This window comes from Mustela nivalis (assembly GCF_964662115.1).
Source record: "Mustela nivalis genome assembly, chromosome: 18".
In the NCBI taxonomy this organism is placed as follows: Eukaryota; Metazoa; Chordata; class Mammalia; order Carnivora; family Mustelidae; genus Mustela; species Mustela nivalis.
This window is the reverse complement of record NC_139037.1, coordinates 4,307,866-4,324,593: the sequence shown is the minus strand read 5'-3', so window position 1 is coordinate 4,324,593 and position 16,728 is coordinate 4,307,866. Positions and strand designations below refer to the sequence as shown.

At 52.1% G+C, this 16,728-nt stretch overlaps 1 protein-coding gene across 1 annotated transcript in view; it reads left to right on the top strand.

Moving 5' to 3' along the window:
* The first annotated feature begins 3 nt into the window (after positions 1-3).
* Positions 4-16,728, top strand: part of DNAAF1 (dynein axonemal assembly factor 1) — a 20,934-nt gene continuing 4,209 nt past the window's right edge. Inside the window, exons 1-8 of the mRNA XM_082712061.1 lie at positions 4-271; positions 2,802-2,937; positions 3,412-3,503; positions 5,666-5,887; positions 6,010-6,176; positions 8,420-8,541; positions 11,600-11,766; positions 14,620-14,886. Coding sequence (XP_082568187.1) covers positions 148-271; positions 2,802-2,937; positions 3,412-3,503; positions 5,666-5,887; positions 6,010-6,176; positions 8,420-8,541; positions 11,600-11,766; positions 14,620-14,886 — 1,297 coding nt within the window. The 5' untranslated portion in view covers positions 4-147. The remainder of the gene's footprint in view (positions 272-2,801; positions 2,938-3,411; positions 3,504-5,665; positions 5,888-6,009; positions 6,177-8,419; positions 8,542-11,599; positions 11,767-14,619; positions 14,887-16,728) is intronic.

The window sequence follows — 16,728 nt, the reverse complement described above, 5'->3', positions numbered from 1 at the left end:
GGCGGTTGCCGTGGAGACCAGACAAGCGTTGGGCTGCCAACGACTCGGGCGCTAGTGGTCGGCGGGGAAGGAAAGCAGAGCTCCCCGACCCGGCCGGGGGCGGTCGCGACCCCGCGGAACCGGGTGTCCGGTGTATCCGCAGGAAGCATGCACCCCGAGGCCTCGGAGCCCGTGGTGGACGGGCCGGCGGAGCAGGGCTGCGCGCAGGAGCCGGGCGTGGAGGAGTCGGCGGGAGACCACGGGGACGCGGGCCCGCGGGGCCGCAAGGAAGGTGCAGACCGCCGGCCCGAGGGAGCCGAGGGGGGCGGTGGGCTGACCCAGCGCCACCCCTACCCTTGCCGGCCGGCGGTGACGGTAGTCATGACAGCAGGAGCGCCCGCACCTCCCGAGCCGCGCTCCCGCCCCCCGCGGTGCGCGCTCCTCCCCCACTTCGTGCGGCGAAGACGCCGAGACCCGCAGGGGTCCCGCAGGGATCCCGGAGCTTGCTCCAAAGACGTCCCCCTCCTGCGGTCCACGGTAGAACGGACCCCGCTGGAGAGTCGGACCCGGAGCGCCGGCCCTTCCCAGCACGCCCGTCTCCCCGTGGTCACACACACCGGTGGCGTGTTTTCAATGTATCCCTCCATTGCTATCACCCTGTAAGAGCAAAGGTGCTGGGGCAGGACGTCCTGGCTGGGTCCGCAGCGCTCGGTCCAGTGCCTGACCCACCGTGGAGCGGGAACGAGGAGCTGGTGGTTCCGGGGTCACTGGGTGACTCCTCACCAGTCTCCCAGACACACTTCAGCCTCTGCTCCCACTTTGGGGCCCTAAAGGAAATTGTTTAACGACTAGATAAGCTACTTGATCTGTGTTTCACTTTTTTAAAAGATTTTGACAGACAGAGATCACAAGCAGGCAGAGAGGCAGGCAGAGAGAGGGAAGCAGGCTCCCTACTGAATAGAGAGACCAATGCGGGGCTCGATCCCAGGACTCTGGGATCACGACCTGAGCCGAAGGCAGAGGCTTTAACCCACTGAGCCACCCAGGCGCCCTGTGTTTCATTTTTTGAACCAGCTCAACAAACACGGAGCTTTAACTGTCCAGGCACGCCCTGTATGAAGAGCTGTAGGGGAGCCCTGTAGCTCTCTGGAAAGAGCAGGCTTTGGAGCCACTCCCGCTGGATCCAGGTTACAGCTCCACAACTTGCCAGCTTTATGGCTGTCACCCCAGAGTTTAACCTCTCTGCCCGTGGCCTACTTGTCCATAGGCAGGGATCATTACAGTTAGGCTTCCGGGTTACAGTGGGCCATTAAGCAAGGCTAGTTCTCCTATTCAGATAATCATGATGTATATTGAGTCCCTCTTCCTAATTTATTCCACAGACACTTATCTGGTGCCTCTTGTGGCTGGGCATTGTGTGCGGTGGGAAATGGAAGAGTGTAAGACACACTCCCACACGCAGAGCATTTAGTCTGGTTCAATAGACCACAGGAACACAGCGCCTAGCAGCCAGCGGCTCTTAGAAATTAAGTGCATTTGAACTGGCTGATTTTGATTGACCTTTAAACAAAATTAAGTGACTTTGAATGTGCTCTTTCTCTTTTTACCAGAGATATTTTCACCACTTTTGTTTCTTTTCCCATGGCTTTTCTTTTGCGCGCTTTTCAAAAGGAAGAGGGAACGTTTTAACTACCACCCATGTGTTTATCACTAAGAATTGAAAAGGATGAACATTTTATCATTTTTAAGTCTTTTCTTTTTAGATTTTATTTATTTATTTATTTGACAGACAAGGATCACAGGTAGACAGAGAGGCAGGCAGAGAGAGAGGAGGAAGCACGCTCCCTGCTGAGTAGGGAGCCCCAGGCGGGGCTCCATCCCAGAACCCTGGGGTCATGACCCGAGCCAAAGGCAGAGGCTCAACCCACTGAGCCACCCAGGGGCCCCAAGTCATATTTTTAAATTGAAGAAATAAGACATTTCAGATAAAGTTGATGCTCCTTTTGCCCTCCTTCCCCCCAATTCTCAGTCCCATTCCCTTTTCCCTTCCCTTCTTTGGAATTTTGTGTGGATTCTTTAAATCATCTATCTATATCTCTCTTTCATATATATATGTATATATATATATATATATATGTCCTTCAACAACACATAATGCATTGGTTTGTATGTTTTTAACTTACATAAATGGTCCCCTGTGCTTATTATGAAACTTGCTTTATCATCTCATACATGTTTCTGAGAATTTCTGCCATTTATTAATGTAGCTCTGATACATTCTTCTCCAAGGCAGAATCCTAACCCATTGTTTAACCATTCACAATGGGGAGACGTTTGCACTGTTGACAGTCTTTGGCTGTTAGAAGGGATGCAATGATGAGTATCTTTGTACCCGTGTCCTTGTGCCCTTGTACCCGAGATTTAATTTTTTATATTGATTGATTGATTGATTGATCTATTTATTTGGTAGACAGCGAGAGAGGGAACATAAGCAGTGGGAATGGGAGAGGGAGAAGCAGGCCTCCCAGCAGAGCAGGGAGCCCGATGTGGGGTCCAATCCCAGGACTCTGGGACTACGACCCGAGCTGAAAGCAGGCGCTTAATGAATGAGCCACCCAGGTGCCCTCAAGTACCTGAGGGTTCAGAGAGGACCTGCCCAGAACTGACATTTCCACGGTCCTTGCCAATGCTTTACACGCTGTCACACGCTTCAAGGGTACTCCCGGTCCATACTAAAAGCAGACATTTATTAATCAAGTTGAAAATGGGCAAACTTTCTATACATCCCTTCATCTCTGTAGAGCAAATCTCTTCTTTTATAGAAATTAATGATCCGAAGGAAATATGTGTGGGTCCTTCTGCCACATCCTACCCAAGTGAGCAGAAACAGAGCGGTGACAGCAGGTCAGACAGTCGCTTCACACACCAGAGAGATGACAAGGAAGACTGTGGCCCCAGGTATGCTGCTGCCAATTACAGTACACATGTACCGAGGAAGGTAGGTAGTGTCATCACCTCTTTGTATAGACAAAGAAATTGAGGCTCCCAGAGATTAAACAGTTGCCCTAGTGTCTGAGAATCAGTATCAGAGTCAGAGCAGCTCTGCCTCTATGACACAGCTAACCACAATGTATTAAACTTTAATGCCAGCCCTGGAGAGAGAAACATCAGTAGTTCTTGATGACACTATTAAAAGTATTTTTATTAGAACATACATTGCAATTTTTAAGAATGCTGAAAGTAATGATATTGGATGAGGCCGTGAAAGGCATGCAAAAAAAGAATTTAAAATAGTTTATCGGGCCAAAAAAAAAAAAGTTATCTGTCATGCAGGCTATTTTGAAATTTAAGGAAGAAATGGGTGCGGTAGCGAAGTTTTGGAATATATTTCACAACAGACAAATTGCGATCAATTTCTTGTTCACTTAACAGAATGACTAAAAGTTTTCTGCAAAAACTCTGCAAGCAACACAAGCTTTATATCACCCCGGCACTGAATGATACACTATATTTACACTTTAAAGGTAAGGACCAGTAGAGGTATGTTGTGTCAGGGTGAAGGCTCTAGAGGTATACAAAATTTCTTGCTGGGATCCTCTGGAGTTCTCAAAATCCACTGAAGTAGAAATTTCAGAGTTGAGTGAAGATTTGTAGAAAAGCAATCATCTTCCGTTGACATGTCTTCCCTGACTGGAGTTTATGAAGGGGGCCACCGACTCTGCAGATAGCAAGGAAGCATGTTGATATCCTTTATTGTTATTTTCTGAAGGACCTACACATATTTCAAGCCAGCAATCTAGTGCTGGACATTGGGCTTGGGGGGACGTGTCTTGAAAGAGGAAAGTAGTCGATGCCTCCCAGATCAGAGAAGCATGACCAGTGGCATCCAGGGGGACCCAGGCTTGGTGTGCGGGGTCACACGTAAACCTCATCTGGGGTTCGCAGACCCGGCTAGTTCCAGCAAAGATGAAGAGGGGGGACAGCTTCCGCTGCCTCTGCGTGCAGGGTGGCCGACCTGCTCCCTCGGTCCTCTGTGTGGTCCTCATTCAGTCACTGCACGTTCACCGAGATCCTCTGTGCTCAGTGCTGGAGATCCGGAGACACAGATGGCCAAGATGCCTTGGGTGTCCTGGGGGATGGGGCAGCCACTGTGAGACCCATGAAGGGCACCAGCGGCACACACACTTTAAAGAAATGCGAGGAATGCAATGACTCCTAACTGGTCTCCTCACCTCCACGTGGCCCCCTCAGAAATTCTGCACCCAAAGTGGAGGTGTCACAGTGCCTGGAATGACAGCAGGGTGGACCCCAGGGGACCCGATATTTAACAGGTAGGAAGGAGAGGATCTCACGGGTCAAAGTGGGAAGAAGGTAGAAAACTAGGAAGGACATATGCCCATATAATCTCGCGCTGCCACAGACCAGATCGTCCCCAAGGCTAGTAACCTGAAACAAATGCATTATCTGGTACTGTTTCTGAGGACCGGGACCCGGGGAGTAGCTTAGCTGGGTCACTCTGGCTCACAAGGGATACTGTAACTTTTTTTTTTTTAAGATTTTTATTTATTTGACAGACAGAGATCACAGGTAGGCAGAGAGACAGGCAGAGAGAGAGAGGAGGAAGCAGGCTCCCCGCTGAGCAGACTCGATCCCAAAACTCTGAGATCATGACCTGAGCGGAAGGCAAAGGCTTAACCCACTGAGCCACCCAGGCGCCCCAATACTGTAACTTTTTAATTAAAACTTTTATAACTTTTTGAATAGCAGATGAATCCTGAATTACAGACTGACGGTAAGTTACCAAAGCAAAGAGCATTTGTTTTCCTAACCTTAAATTTGGCTCCTAAAACTGAAAAATAAAACAAAAACCACAGCTGGAGGGCACCTGGATTGCTCAGTGGTCAAGTGTCTGCCTTGGGGGCAGGTTGGTCGTGACCCCGGGAGTCCTGGGATGGAGCCCCAGCTGGGACTCCCCCAGGTCTAGATCCCTGCTCAGCAGGAATCCTGTTTCTCCCTCTCCTTCTGCCATTCCCCCCTGCTTGTGCTTGCTCGCTCTCTCTGTCAAATAAAATCTGAAAAATAAAAAGAGGGAAAGCCCCACAGTTTGTCCTCGCTTGGGTCTTAGCCAGACCCCATGATCATGGCATAGCCTCCCCGGGCTGCCTCTTTCCCGGGCTTGGCCCTGCTTTCCTTTGGTTCATTTGAGGCAGGTTGCCCCTCACCTCCACCCATTCCCAGCCGAGAAGGGAAAGCAGCCGCTGCGGTGCTAGGCTCCACCCGACGGAGCTGGCAATTCCAGCGGAAAGACTCCTTCTCTCCACTGGAGTCAGGGAAACCTCCCAGAGTTCATCCAAGTTGGCCTTGCTTGGCTAAGTGTGACCAGTGCAGAGAGATTGCTGTGACTCTGATTGACCGCTCAGGGAGCCATGGTGCGTGGTGTGTGTATATGGGCAGGGGGGCAGTATCAGCAGACCTGGGGGAGCCTGACCTGGGGCTCGATCCCAGGACTCTGGGGTCATGACCTACCTGAGCCCAAGGCAGGTCCCCAAAGAAAAGCAACAGTGGGGTCGCTAGAGGAAGGAGGTGTGGCTGGAGGGCTGGTAGTCAGCCAAGCACAAGAGTGACCCCGAGCCTCGCGTGCGTGTGCGTGGAGGAGCGAATCCGACGCCCCCCTCCTCCTCCCTAGGTTTTGATCGCATCGAGAACCTGGAGGAGTACACGGGGCTGCGCTGCCTCTGGCTGGAGTGCAACGGGATACAGAAGATCGAGAACCTGCACGCCCAGACCGAACTGCGCTGCCTCTTCTTGCAAGTGAATTTGCTGCATAAAATCGAGAACTTAGAACCTCTGCAGAAACTGGATGCTCTTAACCTGAGCAACAATTACATCAAGACCATTGAAAACCTCTGTAAGATGCCATGCAAGGGGTCTGGATGCCCTTGTGCCCACTGCTTTTCCCCGGGGGCCGGAGGGGGCTTCTGAAAGGTGTGTAGAGCCCCATTGCTCACTTCCGCTGACCTCGCCTTGCAGCCTGTCTGCCGGTCCTGAACACGCTCCAGATGGCCCACAATCACTTGGAGACCGTGGAAGACATTCAGCATCTAAAGGAGTGCTTGAAACTCTGCGTCCTTGACCTTTCCCACAATAAGCTGAGCGATCCGGAAATCCTGAGCGTCCTGGAGAGCATGCCTGATTTGGTAAAATGTGCATTCCTTAGAGACCCCATCTCTAGAGCCTTCCACTCCCCTCCTCGCCTCCCCTTCGTCCTTCACCCCGCCTGTGCTCTTGGGGTCTTTAGCTGGCGTCCCGCGCGTGCCAGATACTGTGTCATTCTGCTCACAGATCTCAGACCCATAAGCACTTCTTTTCCTGATGGGTCTCCCTCCCCTTAACCTGTCAAGGAATCCAGTTCCTTCCTCAGAACTCTGCCACACTCTGGATTTGGTTGATGGCCTCCCCGTGGCGTCCTGTAGCCTGGTCTGCTCAGACCCGTATTTCTCGGGCAATGTCCGCAGAGCCGAGGCATGTTCATTTCAGTGTTTTCCTGGGACGGGGGTCGCTGCGCCCCATCACAGGGCCTGTGAAGTCCGCTTGCCTCCCTCGCTTGTAACTCGAGCACAGCCAGATGGGGCTCCGGGGTCGCCCCCCCGCTGCAGCCAAGGTAGAGCCCCCTCCCTCCCTCTCCATTCTCGGAGCGTGAGCCATTCCTTCAGGAGCCACGCGGTGGCCACGGTCCAGCCCTCCTGTTCCTGTCTCATTTATTAGCTGGAGCGCTTCTTCCACGAGGAACTCCCTCGTCACCTAGTGGTTCCCCAATATATAGTTCATACAGAAAGGGCCGTGATGAAGTTTTGGTTCTTTCTTTTCCATTCACGGATTTTCAGAGAAAGGAGCCGAGCCCTAGCAACCACTAATGGTGACAAGGGACGGATCCTTCTGTGGGGTCATCGTGAACTCGCAGGTTTATGTCTGCCATATTTGATAGGATGTAACCCTGGATGTCATTTTAATTTTGGATATTTAGACAGTCCCATCTGCCAACCTGTGGCCAACCCCTGGCCTGTGGGCCCCCTGATGGCTTCCTTGCTTTCCCGTGTGCCCGTATTGTCATGTGCTCTGGGGAACATATGAAAACTAGAACCCCAAAACCCCGAGTTCACTGTTTACCGATCAGAGTCCATACTATGTAAGGAAAAAATGAGTCCATTTTAAGAAAAATAGTAAGGAAATCATAGTTCAGGAACAACTTTCTAGTAGATCATCAAGCAGGACTAGTTAGAATTGCCAGCACACATCAAATAAAGCTGTATCATAAAATACTTTTTTATTTTCTTTTTGTTTAACTGCTGTAATGAAGTACCAGAGACTGGGTGGCGTAAACAAATTTATTTGTTTATTTGGAGAAACTGTTATTTTGGAGAATTTTGGAGAAATTGTTTATTTGGAGAATTGTTATTGGAGAAATTTATTTTCTCCTGATTCTAGATGGTGGAAGGGGGTGGGGGGGGCGGGGGTAGTGGTTTCTCCCAAGGCCTCTCCTGATGTCCCAGGTCCTCCCACTGTCTCCTCTATGTGTCTGTGTCCCAGTCCCCGTTCTAAGGACACCCATCAGGCTAGACTAGGGCCTACCCCAAGGACCGCATATAATCTGATTCACCCCTTTAAAGGCCCTTTTTTTTTTAAAAAATATTTTCTTTCTTTATTTGAGGGAGAGACAGTGAGAGAGAGCATGAGAGGGAGAAGGTCAGAGGGAGAAGCAGACTCCCCACAGAGCCGGGAGCTGCATGTGGGACTCGACCCCGGGACTCCGAAATCATGACCTGAGCCAAAGGCAGTTGCTTAACCAACTGAGCCACCCAGGTGCCCGAAGGCCCTTTCTTAAATGCAGCGACAGTCTGAGGTGTGGGGTTAGAAATTGGTTTGAGGACAGGTGATGCCACACGGGTCCCAAAGACATCCAGCAGATGCGTGAGCCTGGCGAGTGGGCGCCCCCCATCCTTTCCCTACCCACGCTCCCCGTCCCGCCCCCACCCCCCACCCCCCACCCACCCTGCTGCTGTGTACGCTTTCCTAAAATCGGTGCTGGCTGGGAAGAAATCAATCAATCAGCCTGAGGTTACTGTCAGCAAAAGAGCTTGAGTGAGCAAAACAATGTCCTCGCTGAGTTGGACAGACCTTCGGATGTGTTTTCCAAGATTGTTCTGGAAGGACACTTGAGATCTCAGGTCTGGAGTTCAAATACAAGAAAGGGCTGCTCCATGGTCAGGACGGGTCTGACGGCATGAAAGCAAGGACAACCTTCTGGCTTTCTTAGAAAAGTCCTCAGGAGGGGACAGGGACTCAGATGTCGCATTTATGGATTCTCGGAGTGCAGCACATGTAAGCTCTTTGAATCCCACCCATGGTTTATTGATCAGTCTGCTTCTGCCTGTGCTTCCAGCGCGTCCTGAATTTGATGGGAAACCCCGTCATCAGGCACATTGCTAATTATCGAAAGACCGTCACCGTTCGACTAAAACATTTAACGTACCTGGATGACAGACCAGTTTTCCCCAAGGACAGGTAAGGAGGAGAGAAGCCTTTGGGTCACATTTTTATATGGCAGCATTGAGCACACTTAAGAGTGAACTTGTACAATGTTCCTGACTTGTGAGCATTTTCGTGCTCGCTTCGGCAGCACATATACTGACTTGTGAGCATTTTCACACATCATTACATATTCTTCGGAAACAAGTTTCAGGGTTACGTCATTGTTCATGACAAGAAATTCCCTACTTTTGAGCACAGATTTTTTTCTTCATAATCCTCTGCTAACTATCCTTGCACACAAGTCTCTGACCTCCATGTTGATTTCCATAGGGTGGGATTCTAATAGTCGTATTATTGGATTAAAGACTGTGGTTTGAGCCTTGTTCAAGGTGCTTGTAAGTATTTTCTGTTTTCTAGAAAGTTTATAACAGCTCATGACTTCACCTGATAGAGCCGTGTAAAAGAAATCTTCACCAGGTGAACTGATGAGTAGAGATTGTGTCTCCTCTTATTTTGGGGGTAACTGACGAGGTCCGGCGCTCTTGCTGTGTTTGTCGGGCAGGCGGGAGCCCTCCGTTTGTCACTTCCTCTCAGTATCCTTTTGGAAGTCCTTTGGTTATTGGTTCATAGGAGCTCTTTTTTTGTGTTAAGAATATTGAGCACAGACTGCCCTGTGTGTGTTGTCGCTGCTTTAATATCTACGTTTTTGATTTAGGTCACTATTCCTTCGCCTTAGAATAAAACCTCAGTAACACAGGCTGCTCAAAGGGAAGGGCAGTTTGAACTTTAAAGCACACAGCATTTCAGAAACCATGCGGCTGCTAGTATGTTTTTGAGTTCACAAAGTTAAGGAAACAAATATCTCAAAGAGAAGGGAGAGCCTGTACGCCAACCAGGTCACAAAACAAGACCACCTGCTTCTGGGAAGTCCGGGTGGCAGAGAGGAGGCGCACCCAGTTCCGCGGCACCAAGCCCTGGGGGCAACGGTGGGGAGACACCAAGCAGAAGCTGGGTGAGGGTTTTGGAGCCCAGCCCCGAAGCCCTGAGTTCTGTTCCCTCAGACAGGCTCGCTAACCTCCCCAGCCTCACGTTTCCTCATCAGGAAAGTGGGGACAATATGACCTCAGGGTGCTTGTGAGTAACAGGTGAGATTTGAGAAGCACAGGAGGGTCAGAAGGAGTGAGCCAGTGGGAATGGCTGCGACTAAGGACTCTGAACCTCATCCAGGGGGACAGGAACTGGCCCCCGTGCGTAGAGCCACTCGGTTCAGGGGTCGGGCTCCCCTGGGTTTGAATCTTCATTCCTCCCATCCCTAGCGGTCCCACGCCAGCCACTCGCTGTTCTCCCTGCCTGGGGAGCTCCTCACAGGGGTTTGCGTGTGTCCCCTCCCCCGTCACCTCAGGAAGCCCTCCCCGACCCAGCCCCCATCTCAGGAGCACCTTTCCCACCTGGTGTCTCTTTAACCGGATTTCGCTTCTTAGGATACATCAGCCTCTCACATACCCGTTTCCTTCTTTGGGGTCTGTCTGTCCCCATAAAAAGGCAGCGGGTATTGTCACCTCTTATGTTCCCTGCTGTATCCCCAGCCCCTGGACGGGTTCTCCCACTTCAAGTGTGTGACTCAACGGTCTCTACTACATTCGCAGAGTTGGGCAACTAAGACCGCATCAATTCTACAATATTTCTATCGCCCCCAAAGAATAACCTTTACTTGTTAGCTGAGAGTCCTCATTCTTCCCTCTGCCAGTCCCTGTCTCTAGGGGACTTTTCATGTTCTGAACGCTTCATATTGGCGGACTCATACCGCATGTGGTCTCGCGTGACCGGCTGCTTTCACTCAGCGTCCTAGTGTCAAGGTTCACGCACACTGCAGCGTGTGTCCATAGCTCCTTCCAACATCACGTCCCCAGACAGGATTCCCCTTGGACACCCCACGTTGTATTTATCCATCAGCCGATGGACTTGGGCTGGTTTCCACTTTGGGACTATTGTGAATGAAGGGCACTGCTGCGGACACTGACGAAGGCTTTCGTGTGGACGTTTGTTTTCAGCTGCGTAGAGCAGACACTTGGGAGCATAGCGCCGGCTGGCCGGGGAGGATTTCTTGTAGCTCTGTAGCTTTCAGGCTCTTCCAAGCTGGCGGCGTGGGCCCGCGTTCCCAGCAGCCACGGGAGGCCACCTCCTCGCCAATGTCTGGTGGCAGCAGGTGGGATTTCAGCTGTTCTGACAGGTGTGCTGTGGTACCTCGCCGCTGTAACCACAGTTCCCCAATGTCACAGCATCTTCAGCTGCTCTGCCATCTGCCTGCCTTCTTGGGTGAAGTGTCTAGGTCATTAGGTCATTTCCCACTTTTTTTTTTTTTTTTTGAGGTTTCATAGTTGCCTGTTTGGGATATAAGCCATTTATCAGTTATCTTACCCATGAATATTTTCTCCCAATCTGAGGCTTTTCATTTCATTCTTTGAAATTCCCCCTACTTTTAGATCGTGTTGTCTTTGCAGTCATGAGTCATGGAAGTTCTTTATGTATGCTCTATACACATCCCTCCGTAGGCATTTGATCGCAGACCCGTCCCTCATTCCATGGGGTACCTTTTTACTCTGTTTATGGCGTTCTTTTTGTCTCAAACATTTTTAATTTTTTTAAAGAGTTTTATTTATTAGAGAGAGAGATCACAAGTAGGCAGAGAGGCAGGAAGGTGGGAGGAGCAGACTCCCTGCTGAGCAGAGAGCCCGATGTGGGGCTGAATCCCAGGACCCTGAGATCATGACCCGAGCTGAAGACAGAGGCTTAGCCCATTGAGCCCCTCAGGTGCCCCTCAAACATTTTTAATTTTGATGGAGGCCGACTTCTCTATTTTTCCTTTTATCACTGGTGCTGTTGGCATCCCATGGAGAAGGCTCTGGAAACCACCAAGGACGGAGGTGTGCACGTAGGAACTGGTATCCTTGTGCCCACGTGTCCCGCGTGCCTTCAGTTTGGTTTGGGGGAAATGAGCGTGTTTGGCGAGACGGTCTGTTTTGAATTTACTGTCGACCAGTGAAGATTCAGATCTCCCCACTTTCTGATTCTTGGTTGTCCTCCTCCACAGAGCTTGTGCGGAGGCCTGGGCCAGGGGCGGGCTCGCCGCTGAGAAAGAGGAGAGACAGCAGTGGGAGAGCCGAGAGCGGAAGAAGATACAGGAGAGCATCGAGGCGCTGGCGATGATCAAGCGGCGGGCGCAAGAGAGAAGGCGGCAGAAAGGCAGCCCGGAGGGAGGTACGGGTGTGGGTTGGGAGTGGCACCCAGGGCTCCGTGTCGACGGCAAGTCTGCGCTGGGGAACTTGGTCTTTCATCCTGGGGATTCGTTTCCGACCTTGGATTCACACACATGTTGGGATCCACGTGCCTGTGGCCTCACTCACCCGCCAAGGGTGGGGAAGAGCCCTAGCATGAATGGACAGTTTCAATCCACTTTCAGGGATGGAAGCTCAGTTGTGTTAAAATAGCCTCTGTTTTCCCAAATAAGCGATATATTACTGTTCTTGAACTATGCTAAGAAATTACCGTAAATTTAGGGACTTGAAAAACAACACATTTTATCATCATTTTGTAGCTCACAAGTGTGATGGCGGGTCTCATGGGGCTACAATCAAAGTGCAGGCAGGGCTGCGTTCCTTCTGGAAACTCCAGGGGGAAATCTGTTCTTCAGTCTTTTCCAGCTTCCAGAGGAGCCCTCCTCCCTGGGCCTGTGGCCCCTCCCCCGCCTTCCTAGGCAGGACCTTCAAGTCTCTCTCTCTAGCTCTGACACCCTGCCCCCTCCTGCCCCCCTCTCTTAAGGTGTGGTGACACCGAGCCCACCGGGATAATCTAGGATCATCGCTCCATCTCAGGGTCCTAATCTCATCTGCTAAGTCCCTTTTACTACATGAGGTCACATAATGACAGGTTCTGGGATTAGCAGGCAGATGCCTTTGTGGGGCCATTATTCCGTCTACCGCAAAGGAACGTCGTGAGTTCTTTTGAAAGCAGTGTGGCGGTGTACTGATTTCCTGCTGACCCCGGGTAGAGCCACGGATGGCAATAACACCAGCCAGCCTCTAGACCAAGGGCTCAGTCTGTGCCTTCTGAATCTCAATTCGTACTACTGCTCCCTTAAATCCACCGTTTGTCTGCAGGGAGTGGAGTAAAGAAATAGGTTTTGGCACCCACAGGTCAGGCCCACGGACTTCCTCGCATGCAGACATTGTCGCAGGTGCCCACAGGGAGAGCACAGGGTTCCGCTCCTCTGAGGAGCCCACGCCTCCCCTGGGGAGCTGCAGAGGACAGCCAGATGCCCGTGCTTGGAATTCAGTTGGAAACTGGGAAATCAAATAAGGTTAGCTGTGTTGGGTGACATCAATCTAGAAGAGCCCTGAAAACCAGCCTTGCCATGGCAGGTGACAGGAGGTGGTCAGCCATGAAAAGGGGGATGCTAGTGGCATCAGCTTGGTGGCTCATGTGGGGGCAAGGTGGCCCCAGTCCTGGGGAGCCAGGGAGGAAGCCGCAGCCCGGGGTCTGGAGAATCACCATGGAAAATCTTATAAAACTGACCCTTCCGATGGGGCATTTGGTACGGTCACAGCGTGGGGCAACCAGCACCTCTGTCTGTTTCCAAAACATTGTCATCATCCGAGAATAAAACCCTGTGCCGGTGAGCAGTGATTACCCCCCTCCCCCCGACAATGCTGTCTACCACCAGCCCCTGATGACCACCACCCATGTTTCTGGGTACTTCGTATACACGGCGCTCTCCGTAAGACGTGGCCTTTGCGTCTGGCTCCTCTCACCCGGCCTGGTGCTTTGGGGTGCCTCCAGGTGATGGCATGATCCGAACTTCGCTCCTTTTAATGGCCCACCACGACAATTCAGTTCTGTGAACTCCGAATGGTGGCAGCACGCCTTCTCTGTGGCACAGACCGTGCTCCCTCTGATTAGCTCGGACTAGAGCCAACAATCTGGGCGGTTGTATGAAGCCTGCCAAACCCTCGAAAGGTTCGGCATCACGATTCCTCCCTTGGCAGGATCACAACAGGCCTGGGAGATGTTCTCGGCCCTGGTTGGTCTATTCCAGGATCTCAGAACCTGTCTCCCAGCCTTGCCCTCTCTCACCCAGTTTCAAGAATCTGTCTGCTCCCAGGTTATGGTAAATGAACCCCCCTATCTCCCCAATCTATTGCCCCAAATCCAGGGCTCAGAGTCACCTGCCCACACCTAATGCCCCTGGTGTTTGTTAAAGGCTTCTAGGGAGAGAGTGAACCCCGGGTCGGTGCTGATCCAAGCCCAGTGCAGGATCCTAGGGACGGTCCTCAGGCCACCTTAATGAGTAAGGACCCTCTTCCTCATCCTGTACCCAGTAGAGGACCTGGAGTCTCCATGTGTGTTTTTAAATGAAATTGACTGTTTCTCGCCTAATTACGAAACGTGAACCCAACCACACATAGGAAACAAGAAAGCACCAGTAATAATTGCAGCAAGAACCACTCAGGATTTCCCATGAGCACTTCCCGGCTTTTCCCCACGCATGTAACATTTACGGATTTTGTAGAACAATGGCATAACTCTATTGTTTTCTGCCTATTGTTTCAATTAGCATAATGTATTTTCCATAAAGCAGACATCCTCCTAAAGCATTTTTCCTGGTCCGCTTTCCATTTTGGTATTTTTCAGAGTTTCAGAAAAGCTTGTATTGTGCCTGCTTAGAATGGATGGTGTTCAACATTTACACACACACACACACACACACACACACACACACCCGTTCTGCGGAGCCATTTCAAAGTCACGGTAGACTTCAAGGCTGGTAAGCCCAGTGCTTCGGTGTGCATCTCCTAAGAGCCCTCGGCACGTTCTTGAGGCGTGTCGCATGCCACTAGACGGCTGTGCTGAGCGCCACCCCCCACCCCACCTCCACTGAGGACACTGAGCTCTGCTTCCTCCGTGCTCAGCACGCACTGACAGATGCCTTCGCTGCGTCCCTGACCGTCCCCTGAGCTCACCCCCAGCAGTTCACAGCATGTCCCCAAGAGACGTCCAGACCCCCCTGCCCTCCCAGGCCGTTTTGTGGCTCACCCTTGGACTTCTCCTGTTCAGGGGACGAGCGGGAGCCAGAGGAGAGCAAGTTCGTGGATGGCAGCGTGCCAGGGACGGAGGAGACCCGTGAGGAGGAGGAGAGGCAGCAGAAAATGGAGCAATTTGTCAGGGAGAGCTTTGAGGCCAAGGATGAGCTCTTCCCAGAGAAACTGAATCTTGGGGAGGAGCTGCCGGTGGAGGTCAGCAGCGAGACGGAAGGCCGGGAGCCAGCGGGGCCACACCTGGAGGAGGCCGTGAGGCCGGCCGCCCCCGGAGCTGCTTGCGAAGGTAAGGAGCCGAGGGCCACGTGCGTGCACCCCTGGTGAACCTGGGGGACGGTTTCCGGCGGCTGCAGTAGACTTGTCTCATCTGCTAGCGCAGCGCTGCTCATGGAAATACAGTGGGGCCAGAACCGCATTTTCTAGTCAACAGAGTAAAAAAGAATGTTGGGTGAAACACCAACATTCTGTTATAATCGAACCTGATAGATCTGAAATATATTCACCTGACTCAATTTAAAATTCTCTGTGAGATACTTTGATCAGCCCCGTGTCCTCAAAGCCCAGAGCATATTTGATATCTCAGGGCCAGTGATGATTCAAGATTCAGTGGTTCGAAGGAGAGGGAGTTGTTTTTCCACTGCTTTTACACTTCAGGTGTGAAGTGTAAATGAATTAAAAATAAAAACCAAATACGAACTTTAGTGCCCCAGGAGCACAGGTGACATGTCTAGTGCCCGGGAGCCAGCCCTCTGTGGCTTCGTGGCCGCCGTAGGGGGTGATGTAGATCTAGGCAATGCAGGCGCCCTGGCAGGGTCAGCCACGCTCCTTGGGTCCCGCTGACTAACGTGTAAACCCAGCACTTGCCCGGGATGCCGTGAGCCGGACCTGGAGCGTGTCCAGCCATAGGGTCTTGAGAGATGGGGAACATTTTGTCCCCCTGAGCAGCATGTGGGGTCCCAGCCCTCGGACACCACAGGAGTGAATGTCCCAAGTGAATGGTCAAGGCCACAGTCACGGGACGAGAACGGTGCCCCCTAGTGCTGGGCTCACCCCTCTAGGTGCTCGTCTCAAGCTCTCCAGACTCCAACATGAGGTTGGAATGCATCTCTGAGAAGCACGACTTGTTCCGAATGACTTTTTCCTTTGGAAACACTCATGGGCTGCTCTGTACCCTCGCGAGGCTTCGCGGCATGGGGCTGCTAACCGCCCCAGGGCCTGGTCATCCTGGTTTCTGGAAGAGGATGTCTACCAAAAGGGTCCTGTTTTCACTCCAGCTTCCCACGGAGGGAGACAGGCCAGGCTGTATTGTTTAAAAGGTGCATTGGGGGCCTGGTCACGTGCTGCAGAGCAGGTGTCGCTGTGCACTCCCCTGCACGCCCACCCCCTCGGAAGCCTTTGCTTGGGAGCTACAGCTGGCGTGGGAGCAGAGTGGCCCAAGAGGGACCCCAGCCTTTGCCATTTGGAAGGGGTGGAGGGCGCATTGGAAGAGGAGCTGGCTGGCTGTGGTGTAGACGCAAGACACGGCCAGCTCTGTTCACGTGACGTGCATTGGGGTGCTCTCGTGTGGCCCCCACATCTTATGGGAGTGGAAACAGAGGCCCAGAGGAGTGAAGTAACTTGCAGATGGTTTTGCGGGAACAGAGACCCAGCCGCTGCCTTGACAATCTTCCGGTGGCTGGGAAGCTGGAGACCGCGGCGCCACAAGCAGGACAAGGACAAGGAATACAGGAGGAAGGGCTGGCAGAGGCGAAGCGGACGGGAGCAGTGATTACAAGCACTGAATCGGAGAAGCCATGGGGACGGCCTGCGGAGACGGACGGCTGGGCCTAGCGAGGGAAGGTCTAGAGGTCCCAGCTGGGGTCACCCACAACAGCAGCCTCAGAAGCCCTCGGGGGCTCTCGGAGCCAAACTGCACAAACTGGACCTACCTGTGATGAGCGAAGTTGGGCCACGGATCTCTAATGATGGAAGCCACAAGGCCAAAGAGCAGGGAGAACAGAACCCAAGGACAGGGCCTTGGGGACCTCAAAAACTGGAAGCCTGGAGTGGGGAGAGGAACCCATCCCAACTCCATGATCCCGGGCACCCCTGTGCTCATTTCTCTGAAGATTTTATCTGAGAGAGGCAG